Source organism: Sminthopsis crassicaudata, chromosome 2 (genome assembly GCF_048593235.1).
Source record: "Sminthopsis crassicaudata isolate SCR6 chromosome 2, ASM4859323v1, whole genome shotgun sequence".
Classification (NCBI taxonomy): Eukaryota; Metazoa; Chordata; class Mammalia; order Dasyuromorphia; family Dasyuridae; genus Sminthopsis; species Sminthopsis crassicaudata.
In genome coordinates, this window is record NC_133618.1 from 615491777 (window position 1) to 615510525 (window position 18749).

Below are 18749 nucleotides of genomic sequence, written 5' to 3' on the forward strand. Positions count from 1 at the left end.
CTTTCTTTAAAATTATAAATAGTAGCTATCTAGAACTAAGGATGTACGGAAGTAGCCATTGGATAGAATGCTGAACCTATAGTTAAGAAGGCCTGAGTTCAAATTTACTCTCAGACACTTACTATTGTGTGACTCTGGACAGGTCTCTTCAGTCTCAGTTTTCTTATCAGAATAAGGCTAATAATAGCACTTTCCCCCCAGTGTTGTTGTAAGGATCAAATGAGATGATATCTGCAAGTGTTTGGCACATGGCATGGCAAGTTATGTATAAATGTTGGCTATTATTGTGGTGGTGATTATTGTTAGTAACAGACTATATATTTGTTATTCAGTCATTTCCGTCACCATTTGGGTTTTTCTGGGCAAAGATGCTGGAGTGATTTGCTATTTCCTTCTCCAGCTCATTTTACAGGTAAGGAAACTGTGGCAAACTGGAAAAGTCACTTAACCCAGAGTCACACATTTAGAAAGTAGATTTGAATCCAGAAAGAAGGATCTTCCTGATTCCAGAACCAGAACTCTATCTTCTGCCTGTCTGTTGTTATTGTTATTATCATCATCATCATCCACCAGGTGGATACAAGCAGAAATACATTCCCTGCCCTGAAGGAACTTATATTCTAGCAATCAAAGATGACACATAAAAGAAAATTGAGAGAGGTAACAGAAGCTGCTCTTAGGGAGGAGATGGGGCTGGTAGAGAAAGTCCAAAAAGTCAGGCAAAAAAGCCAGGAAAGAAGGAAGTGGACTGGCTTTGGGTGCTTTCCTTAAATTGGAGGCTCAGAGAAAAACCAGCCAAGTAGAGGAAGGAATACAAACAGGAAATGACCTTCCAGGGTGAAAAATCTAGAGGCCAGAGAACGAGTGAGGAGGCTGCTGTCCCACACTAGAGAAAGTCCAGAGTCAGGAGTGGGACTCAGATAGAGACCTCCTATAAACTCACTTTTTTTTGTGAGGATGAATATTGTTCAGAAGTTACAGTTGTCTTTTTTGACCCATGAGCTTTTTTCTACTTTTCCACATTGAGGAAAGAAACAGACTCCTTTGTTGACTGGCAATGCTTTCTTAAGCAAAAGAGACCAACATCCGAAAGGGAAGCATCATTGCTCTTACTGAGCCTACATAAAGAAATTGATCTCCTTTAGTAAAAGCCTTTTCAGGTCACACTTCCCCTCCTGGCTACACCTCAGGTTTCAATGCTCATGTCAAGAAGAGCACTCATGCAAGTTAGCTGCTCTAGTGATTGCTTTTCCAGATGCCTCATACCAAGGCAATAAAGAAATCAAAGTCAATCAAAGCAGCCCTTGTTTCTTACAAGTATGGAAATGACTGGTTTTATCTACATCAATCAAGACAAGAAGTTTAATTTCCATCTACTCTGTCATTCTTATCTTGCTTCTTCCCCTATCCGTAGGTCCATAGATTTTTATTTTATTTTACAAACATCACTGTTGTTAAATAATGTTAAATAGATGTTAAATCATTTAACTAGCTTGCTAAAGATAAAATAGGGAGTAAGTAGGAGAGTGAGGATCCAAACTCAAGCTATCTGATTACTATTTTATTTCTTTCCACTTACATTCACTCTTACCAAATTATCATTGTCCTTTCACTATTCTGTGGACCCATGGCAATGTCAGAGAGAAGTAAGAAGTCTATATTGTATGGTGTTTAACAAGTCTATGACACTGGACCCCAAGTCAAAGAGATAACACTTAATAAGGAGCAATGTAAAGTCTTGGGTTCAAAAATTGATTTCACTGGTGTTCCAATGAAAGTTTGCTGATGTTGATGACAATGTGACTTTGCCCCTTATCAATTCTGGACACTTCTCATTTAGATTTTATCATGAATCCCTCATGGAAGATTCCCTCAATACACAGAAGACCCTCTGCAGGTTCTTTCCATATTTCTAATATATCAGAGTATCGCTGAGGTTCTCTTTTATTGTTTATCTTTGATAATAGCTTCTCTGATACAAACAAAATAAGAAGTTGATAATAATATGCAATTTTTAAAATAACACAAAGGGAAGAGGAAGAAGTTATCCAATATTCTCTGTCCATTCCTGGTAGAGCAGTTTCTGAGTCAACACAAACTCTGATCCTACATATTTTAGTTCATATTAGAAACATGAATTGTGACCATTCTCTTGCCTTTTAACCATTTTAATAGGCAATGGACTTGATACAACTCTTGAGAGAGGAGTGGGACATAGATTCATCTTTTTTCCATTCCCACTGCCCAGTCTCCAGTGCTTCTATGCTTCCTGTCATCTGGACTCATTTTCTAAATGTAGTTTCCTATTCTGAGATCCCAGATTCTACCCAAGAAAATCATTTCACTCTTTGATCCACAAAGCAGCTTCTAGCCTGGGCTTCCAAAAATTATCATCTCCTTATATAGTTAGATGAGAAAATGTGACTCTTTATTTTTCTGCCTCTGTCTCTGTTTCTCTCTTTCTCTCTATCTCTGTCTCTATGTTTCTCTATCTCTGTCTCTGCCTTTGTTTTAGTCTGTATCTCTCTCTTTGTCTCTGTCTGTGTGTATGTGTGTTTATCTCTGTGTCCCTCTGACTCTCTTCTTTGTCTCACTCTGTATTTATCTCTGTCTCTCCATATCTCTGTCTTTCTCTTGGTCTCTATCTCTTGTCTTTCTCTTTTTTTAATCTCTGTCTCGCTCTTTCTATTTCTCCGTCTCTTTTCTCTCTGACTCTCTGAGTGTGAATTTCTCAGAATAGAAATACTTTCTAGAGAGATGCAGAAGCAGAATTGTCAGTCCTGTAAAATCATTGGCATAGGATTTCTTCACACATATCCCACGTGTTAAGAGAGGCAATATGTTTATTTTTCTCCTCGACAGCTCACAGATCCAACCAACCACCCCCATATCCCCAATACAAACTGATGAAAGATTGTAGTTAGAGTACTTAGGGATATTTAAGGACTGGAGAATTAAGTTAAAGGGTCAGGTTTTCATCTGGGCCACCAGATTAGATCCTGTTTCTCTTCCCTTCTCCTGATTTGTGCTGCATTATTCCAGAATAGAGATACCCTGAGGCTCAGACAAGCTGGCCCTTTGCAAATTCTATTTCCAAGCCTCTGGATGGACTGGTTGTCTCGTGGCACACGCTCTCGACCTAACTGTTTTATGGAGTGAGACAGTTGCCTCAGCACTTACTATAAATGGCAGATTGCATGGACACCCTCCATATAATTCACCAGTGTCAGGCTCATTATTGATCATGACCAAAATATACATTCTGAGAAAATACAAGTCAGTAAAGAAACTTCTTGTGGCATTTGCAGAAAAGCTACGTTGTCACAGAACTCAACAAGCAATGCTTGTGATTGGACTATGACCTTGGCAAAAGCTTCAAAAAAAGCATAATATGAATGAAGCCAACCTCAGACACAGAGTAGGAGTTACCCAACACGATGGCCTGAACCACTGGAATAATCCCCTTCCTACCCTGAAATCCCATCATTGAGAGAATGATTAGAATTCTTCCATCTCCAAATCTCTGATTTATTATGAAACAACTAGTGAGTATCTGGGGCTTGTTCTGAGCATTCTGATCTTAGTAGATAAAGTGCTAAAATCACTTTATCTACTTTGCCACATCACCTCATTAAAACTTATATGGAAGACTATTAGAGAAAAAATATAATATTTTGTGATTTGAAAAAAAAAATATATATATATAAAACTGAGTTTAATGGTTAGAGAGCTGACCTGGAATCAGGAAAAAAGAAATATATTGTGTTTATTATAATTCCTTACTTTAGGTTAAGCTATAGCTCTGGGATGCTTACATGCTTTTATGATCCTACAATATGCATTGATGTTAATATTCCCTCCAGTGAATTTTCTCTAAGAAATGAAGGATTAAAGAGAATTTTTTAAAAAGCAAATAAAGCAGGCACAAATTCAAAAAGCAGTTTGGTACCTGTCCAATGGACCTCTCTATGCATCTATCAGCAAATTAGGGTGCAATACAATAACTGATGTCTATAATATTGACCCTGACTCATCAGTCATAGCAATCTCAGCTGTGCCTACCCATCTGATAGGTCTTCACAGTAAAAGAGTATTGTCTTTGGAGTTAGATCAGCTGAGTTCAGGACCCCCGTCCAACACTTAGTATTTGTGTGATAAGGGTAAGTCATAATTTCTCTGGGCCCCGATTTCCCACCTATAAAATAAAGAAGTGGGACCACAGGGACTTGAATTTTATGCTTCTAAGTTGTCTATAAAGGATTTACCTAATGAGCTCAGCAAATCCTTTCTTTATAGCAAAGGTAAACTTCAGCCAAAGCTGACTGATCAGAAAACCAAACGAGTTCCAATTAAATGTAGCTTGATTGAATTGTATTTTATTTTTCCTCCCTTGGTTCCCTGAAAGCTGCACAAGCAGGTTTCCCCGAAGGAAATATGAGAATGGCACAGACTAAGTGATCAGCATAGAAGGTGCATTAAAAGTGCATTATCCTAAGAGCTCTTCAGTAGCATCAGGAGATTTGCTGCTACTCCCAGCAAGGCTGATTTAGCAAATCCACTCATTTGGGATGACTTTTGCTCTGCCTTCTTTTCCAATGTTGTATATAGGCATGGGGGACTGGAAAAATAAGAAAGAGGTTTTTTCACAGCTTTGGGACTCATCTACCAAGTCATACGTGAACAGGCTGCTCTTGGTAGAGGGAATTTCTATAACTCAGTAGCTGAAGAAATCACAGATCTTTTGCATATTCCCCTACCAGCTATAATGGCGCACGGGATGCCCTGGCTTGTGGGAGTAAGGCTGTCATGGATCCATCTTGGTTGAGCCTGGAGTTGGGACCCAAACAAGTAGAATAAGATCGAAAGCAAATGGTTTGGGAGAGCTAACCAAAGCCATGACTACCTGACTAGCTGGTAAATCTTCTTTGTTCACTTTGCATTGGCTCTAGGAACTGAGGTGGAGGGAGAGGAAGGGGTGAAGCATAGCCAGGAAGGAAGCAGAGAACCCCAGGCCTGTACCATGCAGCAGATTCACTAGGAATGACTGCCATTTTGACTTCTACTTGGAGGTCTCTGAAGACATGTGCCTAGTGGGTCTTTGAGTAACCCAGTTCTGAACAGGCGCACCAAAAACAGCAAGAAATGAAGGATTAAAGAGAGTTTCTTAAAAAAGCAAATAAAGCAGATACAAATTCAAAAAGCCCAGTTTGGTACCAATCCAATGGATCTCTTTATCTATCCACCCTGGTGGTATCAGCAAATTAGGATGCAATGCAAAAACTGATGTCTATAATATTGACCCTGAGTCATCAGGAAAAAGTCAAATTGTGTCTGCTATCCTCTTTTGAAGAAGACAGGCTATTATGTAGTGCTTTCAGAAAATTTCCATAATGATTTAAAAATAAAAGCTTAAAGCAACTTGCCTTGCTCATTTCCTAAAGATTCTGGGTAACTGAAGCCTTATTCTCACACTTCACAGATTCATCGGTTGACAAAGACCTAGCAGCTAATTAATTAATACATCAGAGAAGGTTTTCCCAGGCTTCCTTGTTATTGCTCTCTTCCTCCTCAAATTATCATTTGATAAGCTGTTGACAGTGTTAGGTCTACCACTCCCCCATGCCTAGGATGCTCTGCTAAAACAAGCTTTTTTGTTCACATTCTGTGTTGTGATCCCTAAGCCTAGCATTGAACCTTGCACATAGTAAGTACTTAATATATGCCTACTAGTTTTTTTAAAGGCTTTTTTTAAAGGACTATCACATATCATTGAGCTTATAATGCCCCTTTTTTCATCTATTCTACCTTAGGAAAACTTAAAAGGGGACTTTTTAATTCCCTTCTTGGTTCTTGCCACCCACATGACTGTCAGAGAAGGAAAGCAGCTATCTTGTCTCTGCAAAGATGGAACAAATGTGTTACTGTAGGAGAGAGGGCAGCTGGTGGCGGGAAGATGGAGAGGAAGCTCTGAGCAGGAGGGAAATTAAACCGCCCTTCCAGCAACAACAAATGAACGGATGCTCCGATTCTCCACAAGCTCCCCACTGACAGAAATGAGAGGGAGGTGGCTTTGAGGGCATTGAAGGGAGAGAGGGGCTGGGGAATCACAGGGAGAAGCTGGCAAAGCTATTCTCATTACTAGTCCAAGTGAAGTTTAATTTATATTAATTAACTTCAAGTCAGAAGATGATGTAAGTACCAAGCTATTACTGAAATGGAAAAAAGAAAGAAACTGATCAGCCCTCTGTGCTGGTCCAGAGTAAGGTTCCGCCAGGAAATGAGAGTCCTCAGAAGCAGCATCTCTTTGCCCAGCCCTTAAGATACACTACTCCTAGGAGGATGACTTGGGCTTTTATGTCATCCCTAAGAAATAAAGCTCTTCCTCCTAGACACAAGGAAATCTCAGACTTCTTCGTGCTACTCTAGGAGATACTTTGAGACTGGAATTGATGATGGGGAAATGGCTGTACGGATTTCAGCTTCTGGGCTGACTCCGATCCTCTGTAAGATGAACTATGGGCCCTTGGAGTGTTCCTGAAGTGAAGAATGCATGCATCTAGCTGAGGAGATAATTGCATTCGTTTGTGGGAATGTCAGATCCAAGCACTCACTCACCTGTCATCTAAGCACTCTGCCTTTAAAAGGTTTAATCAGAGCTGCCCTGTCTTATTCCCTTTCACCCCCTCTTGTCATCCAGAGGCATCTTGCAGAGACAACAGTTGATGTCTGCCTTCAGGTCTTCTGTTCCCAGTGGGATGCATTTAAGCTTCCTGGCTTGTTTCACTGTTCCCATTTTTAAGGTGTATAGTCTCTGTGTATATGCCTATCCCCCAGAAACCTGGGGAGAGAAGATATGCTGGGGGCTGAGAATGAGATTCCAGCCACCAGAATATTTAAGTGATGAATGTAATGGCATCTGAGTTTGTCAACAGGCATTGTTGACAGTGACTAGAGGCTAATTAGCAGCTATGGAAGGGAGGGGGAAGTGGGAAGTGGGAATGGAACTGGCGGGTGGATATGCCAGCTGAATACATACAATTTTACTTCATGAGCCATTCTTTCTTATTTTAGATCATTGGGAGTTGGTCTAAAGGTCTGATAGCTGAAGAGGGTAGAGGGAAGAGAGAGGGAGGGAGAGAGAGAGGGAAGGAAGGAGGGAAAGAGGGGGAAGAGGAAGGAAGGGGGAGGCAGATGAAGGGAGAGAAAGAAAGAAAGATGGATGGAGAGAAAAAAAGGAAAAAGAAAGAAGAGAGGGAGAAAAAGGAAGAAGAGAGGGAGAGAGAAAGAAAAGAGGAAGAGAGAAAGAAAGAAAAGAGGGAGAGAAAAATGAAGAAGAGAGGGAGAGAGAAAGAAAGAAGAGAGGGAGAGAGAAAAAAGAGAGGAGAAGAACTGATCATCTAAATATTCAAAGACAAATGGAATATTATTCTTAAGAAAAGAAGAATGTTTGGATGATAGATTTCAAGCTATTGCTCTATATCTGTCCACTTCACTCTCACCCCCCACACATAGAATGCAAGTTCTTCAAATCAGGGTCTTTAGACATCATCACCTATAAGACCTCATTTTATGGATAAAGAAATTGAGATCATAAGGGTTAAGTGGCTTGCTTTAACACTCAGAGATAATGAAAAAAAGAGTAGGATTTGAGTGTGTTCCTGATTCTGAACCAAGCCTGCTGAGAAGCACTGAGCTGCTGGAGTTAAGATGTGATGCCCAAATTTTCCTTCCCTCCTCCCCCAGCTTCCTCAGACCCCTCTACATGCAGGGGAGATTGTGAGACAAGAAACCTGGTGCCTGGCTGGGATCTTCTGGTTTTGATCAATGGGTCTCTTTTCTTAACTCTGCCTTTGTGGCTTTCTCATGGTGCCAGTTTCTAGCACAACATGAACCTTAGGAAGGATCTTATAAGAAAGGCCAGGGATGGAATAATCCATGAGGAATTCTCCCAAGTCTTACTCTGCAGAATTCCTATTCTGTTCCTTCTGTCCCTATACATTAGTCATTGAATTGGGGAGACGGTACCAGAAAAAAAGAGGGGAAAAAGGTACAAACTTGGCAACAGTGGAACAAATTTCTAAGTTAATGGATTTCATTTCAATCCATAGTGTCTTGTCCATCCAAAATGACTGGGGCAACTTCAGGTTCTGGACAGCAGGCTAAGACACATGGAAAGCAATATAAGGTTGAGAAAGATCTGAGTGTCAGGGAATGAGAGTAGCAGAGCCAAAGTCCAAGGCAGAATTAAACTGAGTGAAGATAGAGAGAAGATGGAGGTGATGAATGAGTCAGCCACAAGATAAATTAAATCAAATCAAAAAGCCAATTCATGGACACAGATCCATTATAAGACCTATCATTCAGAATCCTATAACTCTCACCTATTCCCTGAATTCTAGGTCCCCAAATGTCCTCCTGAGCACTAATTCTTGGCTTCCAGAAAGTATTTGAAGAACTCTTCACATTGTAGTTAAAAGCAGTAGACTTGTTCTGCTTGGTCCCAGAAAATAAAACTGAGAGCACAGGTCCAGATTGTAAAGAACTACACTTTGCTTGCTTATAAGTGAAAACTTTCTAATAGAAACACAAGAATTGTAGAGTGGAAAGGACTTTGGTAGTCCCTCGTTCAAGACCTCCTGGAAAGGAGTCATCTCAAAGTGGAATGAGCTGCTCAGGAGATAATGAGGGTTTCCCTCAGCTCGGCTTTTCATCCTGGATGGCCTTCGGCTGGCCAAGCTGTATGTATGGGAATGTTACTTAAGTTTTCAGGAAAGACCTGGGTTAATTGATTTTCCAACTCTACCATGCAGTGATTTTATGACTCCAAGGTCTGGAAACTTTCCATTTTAATCAATATTAGATCACACTAAGTTGTGAGTTTCTTGTGTCCATTTTCCAATACTGGTATTGTTTCAGAAATTCCGCCACAGATTTTCTTGGTGAGTCACCGAGAATGCTGGGAAGCTAGTTACCTGACAGGCCCAGCTCATAGAGCCACTATGTCTCAGGAGGTACTTGAAGCCAGCTTGACTTCTTGACGTGGAGTTCAGTTCTCTCCACCCCATATCACCTCTTATAATCATAAGCATAACTGATGTTTGTAAAATATCATTTCAGAGATAAGAAAACAGGGACATGAAGAGGTTAAATACTTTGTACAAGGTTACCCAGCTAGGAAGGGTCTGTCAGAAGTGGAACTCAGCTCCTCTAACTCCCAGACTAGGGTTCTTAACGCCATACCCTGCACTAGCTTTGGGCTGCTCAGCCCTTGGTCCATGAATGCCTTGTCTGTGGTAAAGGTACTATCGGACAGTAAAATGCCAAAAAGCAGAGAGGGAAGGGGGGCACTTGGGCAGACCCCTGAGGGATAATCCGCAGGAGATTGCTTTTTTGTCCTCCTGAGACTAAGCACCTATCACCTTATCGCAGTCTTCTGATACTTCCAGCATGACATAAGCTCCAGCCAAAGGGAGCCCTGTACAGAATCATGCTTACAGAAAGTATCCTGTTGCCAAGGTTTCAGCCAGAAATAAAGCAGAGACCATCCAGCCAATGAAAATAGCACAAAGGCTGCTTAACAGCACCTCAGGAGCAGCTCTGAGACTTTACAAGGGAAACCAGGCTGTCTTCATATATTTGAAATATGCTATACCTCAAGGCAAAGAGGGAAAGAAAGGCAGATAGTGAGCACAGAAGCATTTTTGCTGACTACCGGGGAAAATTTCCATAATAGCTAAAGATACATTGGACCACGGAATTGCTTCCTGAAGAAAGCAATAGAAACAGTCACTAGAGGCAATCCTAATTCAAAGCCTGACTAATTTTGTAAAAGCCAGTGGAATGTTCCAGTGTCCTAAAAGCAGCCTCTTCCATTTGTGTACACCTCGTTTACCTCCTAGATTATGTATTCTGTGATTGAAAGCACCCAGCCATTCTTCATCCTCATATCCCCCAGCACATTTTATAGTTGTGATTTTCCTATTCAAAGCAGGTCTAACAGTATCACCTCTCACCTTCCCACTCAGGGCTCCCTGTACCTCAAGAATTGAATGTAAAATCCTCTGCTTGGCATATGAGGCCCTTTGCAACTTTACCTTCTCCTTAATTTCTACTCTTCTTACACTTTTTTGCTCTTCACCCACTTTCACTTAATCAAGTAGTCACGCTCAATGCCATTTTCCACATAGGTCACTGTCCCCCAAATCCCCTGGTTGTCAGTTCTTCTTGGGATATTCGGTCTCATACCCTCTAATACCTTGCTTCCTTCAAAACTCAGTTGTATCCCACATTCTTCAGAAGACTTTCCCCAGGTTTCCAACTTTTAGTGCTTGCCTTCTTAGAATACCTTTCATTTTCACTGTGTAGTGTATACAAAATTATGTATATGTCACCTCCTTCAGTGGAATGAAAGTTCTTGGAGGGCAAAGACTATACTTTTTTCCTTTCTTTGTATCTCTAGTGCTTAGCACAATGCCTATTAGGGAAGGACCACTTACAAAAAGCTTATTGACCAACTCACCTAGTAGGTGCTTAATAAATGCATATGCATAACAACAACAATGATAATTTTTATTTCAAAGAATGTTTACTCTAAAGAAGTAATTCTAGTTTTGCCCTCATAATCCACTATAAAATAAATAGGAACAAGAAATTTTTGGCTACAAACCATGACTGGGAAGAAGGGAGAGTCAATCTTGCCTTTTATTTCATCTACTTAGGGAACTTTCATTGTGGGAACTCTTTCCTTGCTACAAATTAACAACTCATATGGAACTTAGAATCTTATGAGAGATGCTTCAGACATCAGGAAGTTAAAGGACCACCACATGATCAAATAGGATTGTCAGGGGTTCTTAATCTTTTGGGGTATCTTGGATCTCAGTCCAAAGTCTTGTGAATTCTATGGAACGCTTTTAAGAACAAAGTTTTAAATTTAAATTTAAATATACATAGATAGACAGATAGACAGACAGATAGATAGATAGATAGATAGATAGATAGATAGATAGATAGATAGATAGATAGATAGACAGATAGGAATGCAAAAGAAACCAATGACATTGAAATATAGTTATCAAAAGATTAAAAAAGCGACTTCATTGACTCCAAGTTAAAGTGATACTGAGATAGGTATTACATCATAGAAGCAAAACTGAAATCCCAGCCTTTGTGAGTCCCTCTAACTACAATGACACATAGCCTCTTGAATATAAAGTTTTAACTTTTCCCCAAGTTACACCCTCAATCAGGAATGTGAACATCAGGTAGCAGCTCCAGATTAAGCCTCTGCCTACCCCATATTGCTGGAAGTCTGGTTGGAAATCCAATCAGATCAAGTCACTTAGTGGAAAATTATTCTTTCTCAGCCAGAGGAATGGAAAAGGAAGAAGGTCTTAAGATAATAGACTGCTAGAGTCCTGAATGCTTTGATAGAGGGATACAGGGAAACAATAGGAAAGGGATATTCAAAAGGAATTGTCAAGGAAGCAGTGGTCACTGACTTTATGGCACTGTCTTAATACAGACTTAGCTTTCCTTGGGCTGTACTCAGGTGCCATCTCTTATAGGATGTTTCTCCTGATGCTGCTGTCACTTTCTCCTCACATTGTCATGTTTTCACTTATTTGTGTACATGTTAAATGTCTCAATAGAATCTAGGTTTCTTGAATGCAGAACTGATTTGTAATTATCTTTGTATCATCAATACTTTGTATGTAGTGATATTTTACAATTCTCTCTTTCCTGAGTATCAAATGGCTTTCATAACTCAATGAGAAAGAATCCCATAATTCTTAGAACACTACTACAAGGATGTCTCCATAGTTTGGTCATTATCCTTCTTTCTGAAACACATGGTTCAAAACCATAGTATAATGCAAGGTTTTCAAAGCCAGATGGGGCCGCTGAGGACGTTTATGCGGCAGCCCAGTTATGGCAAATGGGCTGAGAGGCGGAGACAGAGTGGGAGCTTTTGTTTTTACAATAGTCCGGGCCTCCAACAGTCTGAGGGACAGTGAACTGGCCCCTATTTAAAAAGTTTGAGGACCACTGGTCAGCCTTTTATCAGTCCCTAAACCAAGGTTCTCAAGCCTTTTGAAAATTTCCTAGGGACAACTTCAGAATAGAAGTGACTATCCCCAAAGATACATGGTGACAGCTCTTGCCTTCATACTCTAAACAACTTCTACCTTCAGAAATCAATCAGCCCATCTGTCCATCCATCTATCAATCTAGCTATTTATCTAATAAACTTGCATACATACATATTTGTACATGTGGATATATATTTAAGCAAATATATGTATATATGTATAAATTTTTTAAAGGAATCCTATAATCAAAGATCCTTCCTCTCTTGGGTATCCACTGGTCTCACCAAGGTCTCTCACTTTGGATATTATCTACCTGCCCACTCCAGATGTTGGATTCCACTGACTTATCCTATGAAATATTGGCTGAGGGCAGATACGACCTCATATTATCTTATAGCATATACATTCCATGAATACCTTCTTCAATTCTGCCTCTGAGAATCCATAGCTTTCTTTAGGCTATACTCAGGTGCCATCTTTTATAGGATGTTTCTCCTGACATTGCTATCACCTCCTCCTCACATCATCATGTATTCACTTATTTGTGTGCATGTTAAATGTCTCAAAAGAATCTAAGTTTCTGTAATGCAGAATGATTTGTAATTATCTTTGTATCACAAATGCTTGTATATAGGAAGCACTTTAAAAAAAATGTTAAACCAAATTTGAGTTCAAAGACAATAAAAAGTTGGACTGGGCAATAACATCTATAAAAGGCCACACAGAACCACATTTTCAACCTCACCCCCCCTTCTTATGATGCTATTTTTTGGGTCAGTGTTCAGTCTGAACCATTTACTGTCCTTTGGTTTAGAGTGGGTTTTCCAGAAATCTTCCCCTTCCTTCAGGAATTGGAGTATTAAGGAATGACCCTATGAGAAGGAGCCAGAATGTCCTAAAGTCCTCATCTTCCTTCTTACTGATTTCTTCAGACTTTCAAGCTGATACAGCCCTACTGTCAGTCCCACTTGACAAGAACTCAGAAAAAGAAAGATTAGGAGCTTATGGTCATCAGATCATTAGAGCTGAGAAAAATCTTAGAAGCTATTTAATCCAAACCTCCCATTTGACATTTAAGGAAACTGAGGCCCGCAGAGATTAAGTGACTTGCCAGCTATTAAAAACTTCATTTAAACCCTTTCTTCCCATTACTTTTCCCAATGATTCACAAGTAATTTTTCTTTTTTAACAGAATGTAATTTCCCTTAATTTCATTTTTGCCTTTGTATCAGTTCAATGAGTTGAGTATCTGATGCATATTAAATTTTTAATGCCTACAGATTAATCCAGTGATTTATTAAAGTAACTACTATGTGTAAGGCACTATAACAAGTTTGAAGGGGTACAAAGATGAAAAAATAAATGAAACCATGTATCCTGTTAGTTTATTCTTCACCTGAGTTCACAGACCACTACACACATAGCCCAATCCCAATTCCCAAGATATTGAGGTCTGTAAAACAAATCTCAAGAACAACCCAGAATGCCCCATATCTCCCCATGGAAGATCAATGTAAATCAATTCTTTTTTCATCTGTTAATTTTTTTATTAAAGCTTTTTATTTTCAGAACATATGCATGGATAATTTTCTTTTTTTTTTCTTTTTTATCTTTTTAATTATAGTTTTTATTTGCCAGATATATGCATGGGTAATTTTACAGCATTGACAATTGCCAAACCTTTTGTTCCAATTTTTCTCCTCCTTCCCCCCACCCCCTCTCCCAGATGGCAGGATGACCAATACATGTTCAATATGTTAGAGTATAAATTAAATACAATATATGTATACATGTCTAAATAGTTATTTTGCTGTACAAAAAGAATCGGACTTTGAAATAGTTTACAATTAACCTGTGAAGGAAATAAAAAATGCAGGCAGACAAAGGTAGAGGGATTGGGAATTCTATGTAGTGGTTCATAGTCATCTCCCAGAGCTCTTTCGCTGGGTGTAGCTGGTTCAGTTCATTACTGCTCTATTGGAACTGATTTGGTTCATCTCATTGTTGGAGAGGGCCACGTCCATCAGAATTGATCATCATACAGTATTATTGTTGAAGTATATAATGATCTCCTGGTCCTGCTCATTTCACTCAGCATCAGTTCATGTAAGTTTCTCCAGACATTTCTGAAATCATCCTGTTGGTCATTTCTCACAGAACAATAATATTCCATAACATTCATATACCATAACTTATTCAGACATTCTCCAATGATGGGCATCCACTCAGTTTCCAGTAAACCAGCTCTTATTAATGACTTTGGGCCATAGTCACTAACTGCGAATTGGACTGATGTCTAGTGAATTTGGTTATGGAAGCCTTAAGAGTGTTTAAGATGTAGCGGGGGTAGGGGACGGAGTGCGATCATAAATAATGTGGAGCAAGCAACAAGAGTGGATGGGGGATTACAGCTTGAACTTCCCCAACCTGCCGGGGTGCCCCCTCTCCCACCCCTCCACTGCCCTGCCCCCTGCCCTGCCCCCACCTCTGGAGCTTCCCTTCTGTGGGGTTCCCGTTTGTAGCAGGTGATTAATGCCGAAGTTCTGGTGGGAAATAAAGAGGGAGGGGAAAGTCCCTTCCTCCCCGCGCCGTTCCGTACGTATTGTTATGGAAATTGTCCTCAGCCCCTAGCCGGTTCCAGAGGTGGCAGTAGCAGTGTGAGCCGAGGAGAGAGCGCTCTCTGCAGTGCCCAGCGGGCCACTCCACAGGGCTGGTCCGCTGCCACCGGAGCTCTGAGCTCGTCACCCGGCGCCTCCCAGAGCCAGCGCTCCTTCCCTGGTGCTGGCTCGGGCATCTGCTCCTGCGACTTCACAGCCAGGGCGAAGGAAGCCAGGGTTTGGCTGCAATCTCACCCCTGCCACCACCATGCCTTTCTTCACTGCCAAGTATCTTAAAAAAAGCAAATGCCTCCACAAGGGTAAGTCCCAGCGGGCGCCGTCAGTGGGAGAGCGAATGCCTGCCGCGCCGGGTGTGTGTGTGTGTGTGTGTGTGTGTGTGTGTGTGTGTGTGTGTGTGTGTGTGTGAGTGTGTGTGTGTGTGTGTGTGTGTGTGTGTGTGTGTGTGTTCTCTTTAAGTCACACGGAAGGGCATTTCTAACACACCGTGCCACTGCACTACGGGAGTGTGGCAGGCAGGCTCACAAAGGGGTTCTGGGGGTGCGCTGTCTGTTTCTCGGGCTTATCCTGCAGCATCCCGGATTCAGGCACGCTCCAAACCCAGGGAGGGAATTAACCCTTTCCCAATTTCCAGCCCCCCTGGGCGAGGACAGGATGGAAATCCGGGAGACGGGCTGGACCAGGTAAGAGCGTGTGGAGCCCGGGGGAGGGAGTCTGACCATAAGGTCGCGGGAGGAACCTGTAGGAATACCGGCGGAGGACGGCGGCCGGCCCAGGGACCCTCGCGTTCTGCTGCCGTCGCTTGTTTTGACTTTTTGCAACACAGCGGGCTGTGAAATTGGGCAGCGGTGCAGCTGTGGGATGCTTCTGTCTCCTTCGGGGACGGGGAACGGGGGATGCCGAGCGGGATCTAGTTCCCGCGGCATCGATGGGGACTCAGCTTCCCCTCCTCCCTCTCCCCCTCCCCTTTAGGAATTCCTCCAGGCGATGTTTATCCTGCGTATATTCAGATAATTCCATGGTTTTCCCTTCTGCTTTGTGCTTGGAGTTAAGGAACAATCCACTTCCAGGGGAGCCCAGCCTTCCCCTAGCGGCAGAGTATGCTTCTCTGGCGAGGGCTGTACTTTCCGTCTCTAACCCGTTACTTGAATGCAGTCCAAGCCCGTGAGGTGACTCTGAAGGCAAATGAGAGGTAGAGAGTTTGGTATTATTGTTATTATTATTATTATTTTAAGAAAGCAGGGGTTGCCTTTCTCCACCCTCTGTGAGAGAAAACACTTTCCTTAGCACTGGGGGGGGGGGGGGGAGAGGCATTTTTCGTCAGGCAAGACTTCAATGGCAAACCACAAAGTCAGCCTGAACCGGGAAGAATGTCAGGGCTACAGACAGGAGCAGTCAAGCCCATACCTGTCCGGTGGATTTCAAAGGTCTGAAATTGCCTTCCAAAGGCCTGAGAGGGAGTGCCGGCGAGAAGATGGAGCACCGGCCTAAGGCTCCGGCTCATGAGTGTCATTTTCAGCAGGGCTGGAGTTGTGTGGGTCATGTGAGACATCTCATTTAACCTTCCCTTGCTGTCACCCAGCTGTGCTCCCACCCACAGTATCCTGCCTCCTTCTAGGCTGACTCTTCCAGAACATAAGCCGCTGCTGCAGAGCTGTCTGCTTTGGCTTCGGGGGACTGGCAGGGAGCTGGTCCAAGCCTATACTCTTCCTGACAGTCAGAGCAGTTACAGAGCAGAGGTGTGAGGATGGAGGAGAGGGGGGGAGAGTGGGTCATATGGGAAGGAAGCAGCTTTCATTCCACTTAGAGAGCAGCAAAGAGAGCCCTTTTGTATCTTTGCATGAAAGAGACTGGGGGATTACCAGACATGGACGTCTTTTTAAATACAGGACAAATTTCCCCTGCACCTCAAGGAAGAAGGTACAGTACAGTCCTAGTCCTTGCTTTTAAATGCAGTGGGTTTGGGGAGGCTGCATTTTAAAGCAGCTAGCCTGAGGTGGGATGCAGGCAGCACAAGTACTGCATAGTAACCCCTGCTGATTTGCTGCTGTTGGACCAATGTGTGGTCTGGGACGTTGGTGAAATCATTGGGATGGGCAGGAAAAAGTGGCCAGGGCTGAAATATGGGCATATATGGACCCGGGGAAAAGAACCAAGTGCTAAAATGCAAGAGGGATGGAAAGGGGGGTAAAGGCAGCCAGGTATGGAATTAAATTAAATTGAAGTGTTTTTCTTTATTAAGAAGCCTGGAAAGAACAGAAGAGTAAAAACAGGAGTCTAACAGAGAGAGAGAGAGAGAGAGAGAGAGAGAGAGAGAGAGAGAGAGAGAGAGAGAGAGAGAGAGAGAGAGAGCAGAGAGAGAGACAGAGAGAGAGAGAGAGAGAGAGAGAGAGAGAGAGAGAGAGAGAAGAGACAGAGAGAGAGAGAGAGAGAGAGAAGAGACAGAGAGAGAAAGAGAGAGAGAGAAAGAGAGGGAGAGAGAAAGAGAGAGAGAGAGAGAGACAGACAGACAGACAGAGACAGACAGAGAGAGACAGAGAGACAGACAGAGAGACACAGAGAGAGAGAGAGACAGAGAGAGAGAGAGAGAGAGAGAGAGAGAGAGAGAGAGAGAGAGAGAGAGAGAGAGAGAGAGAGAGAGAGAGAGAAGAATAGGAGAAGAATGCAGCATGTATTGGGAGATGCACTTACTATGTCATATATTTTTGCTTAACTGTTTTTCTTTGTTAAGAGGGAAGGTTCAATTCCAGGGCTGGGGGAAGGGAAAGGGAGAGGGAGTCTCAGGATAAGATTGCATCTAGATATGACTGATATAAAAAACAAAAGGCAGTCTTAAAATTGTGGTCTAAACCTTTTAATTAATTAAAAACAAAAAGAAATGGAAGACAAGAGATTAGAACTGTAGGGTCCAGATGGTGCCTGAACTGTTAAGGCACCATTGCATCATTAGAATAAGCCTAGATATAAAAAATGATGTTTTATAGCCTATCTGAGGGAGAAATAAAAACTAGGATATAAGAGAAAACAAGGAATATCTTAGGTGAAAATCACTTAGGCAAAATCTACATAATTGAGTGGTGGGGAAATCAGTGGAGCGACATGGAGAACAGTTGGTGACCTGAGCAATTGTTGAGACATTTGTCACAGCCCAGGAAGCCAGAATCCTTCCTCTGGGTACTCTTAAGAAGGAGAAAGAGGCTCCTGAACTTGAAAAGTGCTGAGCAAAAGTCAAGGAATAGATTGAGTCTATTAATGGTGACTTTGTGAGTATCTTCATAAAAGGAATCCCTCTCCCTCCCCATCCATAGGATTAGCTAAATGATTGTTGTTGCTCCTGGGTAATGAGCTACTACCCAAATACTCGGATTTACAAGGGCATTACTTATAAGATAACATTGAATCAAGTCATGGGAATACTAGGAACTGTGAGTTCAAATATGATCCAAATTCCTAGTTTAGGAGCATTTTATCCTTAGCTTCAAATACTCCTTGGTGAGGGAAGAAGGGAGGGACCTCAATTCAAGCTATGCTCTGGTATCTCCTGATAGTGATGTGACCTTGGGCTTCAGATGGTTATGCCAAATGGAATGTGAATTCACACAAGTCCTGCCAATTCAATTCAATAAACATATATTGAGCACCTACTATGTGCCAGGCACTGTGCTAAGTGATGGGGGTACAAAAAAAAAAAAGAGCTTACAATCATTCTAATGGGAGGAAAAAAAAACACATAAATACAAATATACAAAGCAAGCTATTTACAGGATAAATAGAAAATAAAAGGGAGAAAGAACTAGAATTAAGAAAGATTAGCCCATCTCTAGTTCTCCCCTCCCCCAAAAAGCATAATGTCTGTAATATCCTGGGCAAATGATCATGCAGCCCCCTCCATTGATAGGGAATTCATTACTTTTCAAGACAGACCATTTCACTTTCAGACATCTCCAATTACTGAGAAATTTGTCTTTATACTGACCTGAAATTTGTGTCCCTGAAATTCTATATATTGATACTAGTTATGTATCACAGAAATTAGGAAGAG

General features: G+C 41.7%; 1 protein-coding gene across 9 annotated transcripts in view; it reads left to right on the forward strand.

Annotated features, from left to right (window-relative positions):
- ARHGAP22 (Rho GTPase activating protein 22) overlaps positions 1-18749 on the forward strand; it is a 400236-nt gene that overhangs the window by 277348 nt on the left and 104139 nt on the right. Inside the window, exon 1 of one of the 9 annotated variants that reach the window (XM_074296127.1) lies at positions 14747-15009. The exons of 6 other annotated variants lie outside the window; for them this stretch is intronic. In XM_074296127.1, the coding sequence (XP_074152228.1) occupies positions 14958-15009 (52 nt within the window). In that variant the 5' untranslated portion in view covers positions 14747-14957. Of the gene's footprint in view, positions 1-14746; positions 15010-15160; positions 15391-16498; positions 16628-18749 lie in introns of those variants that run through there. 2 more of the 9 variants (XM_074296129.1, XM_074296130.1) reach the window with 2 other exon arrangements.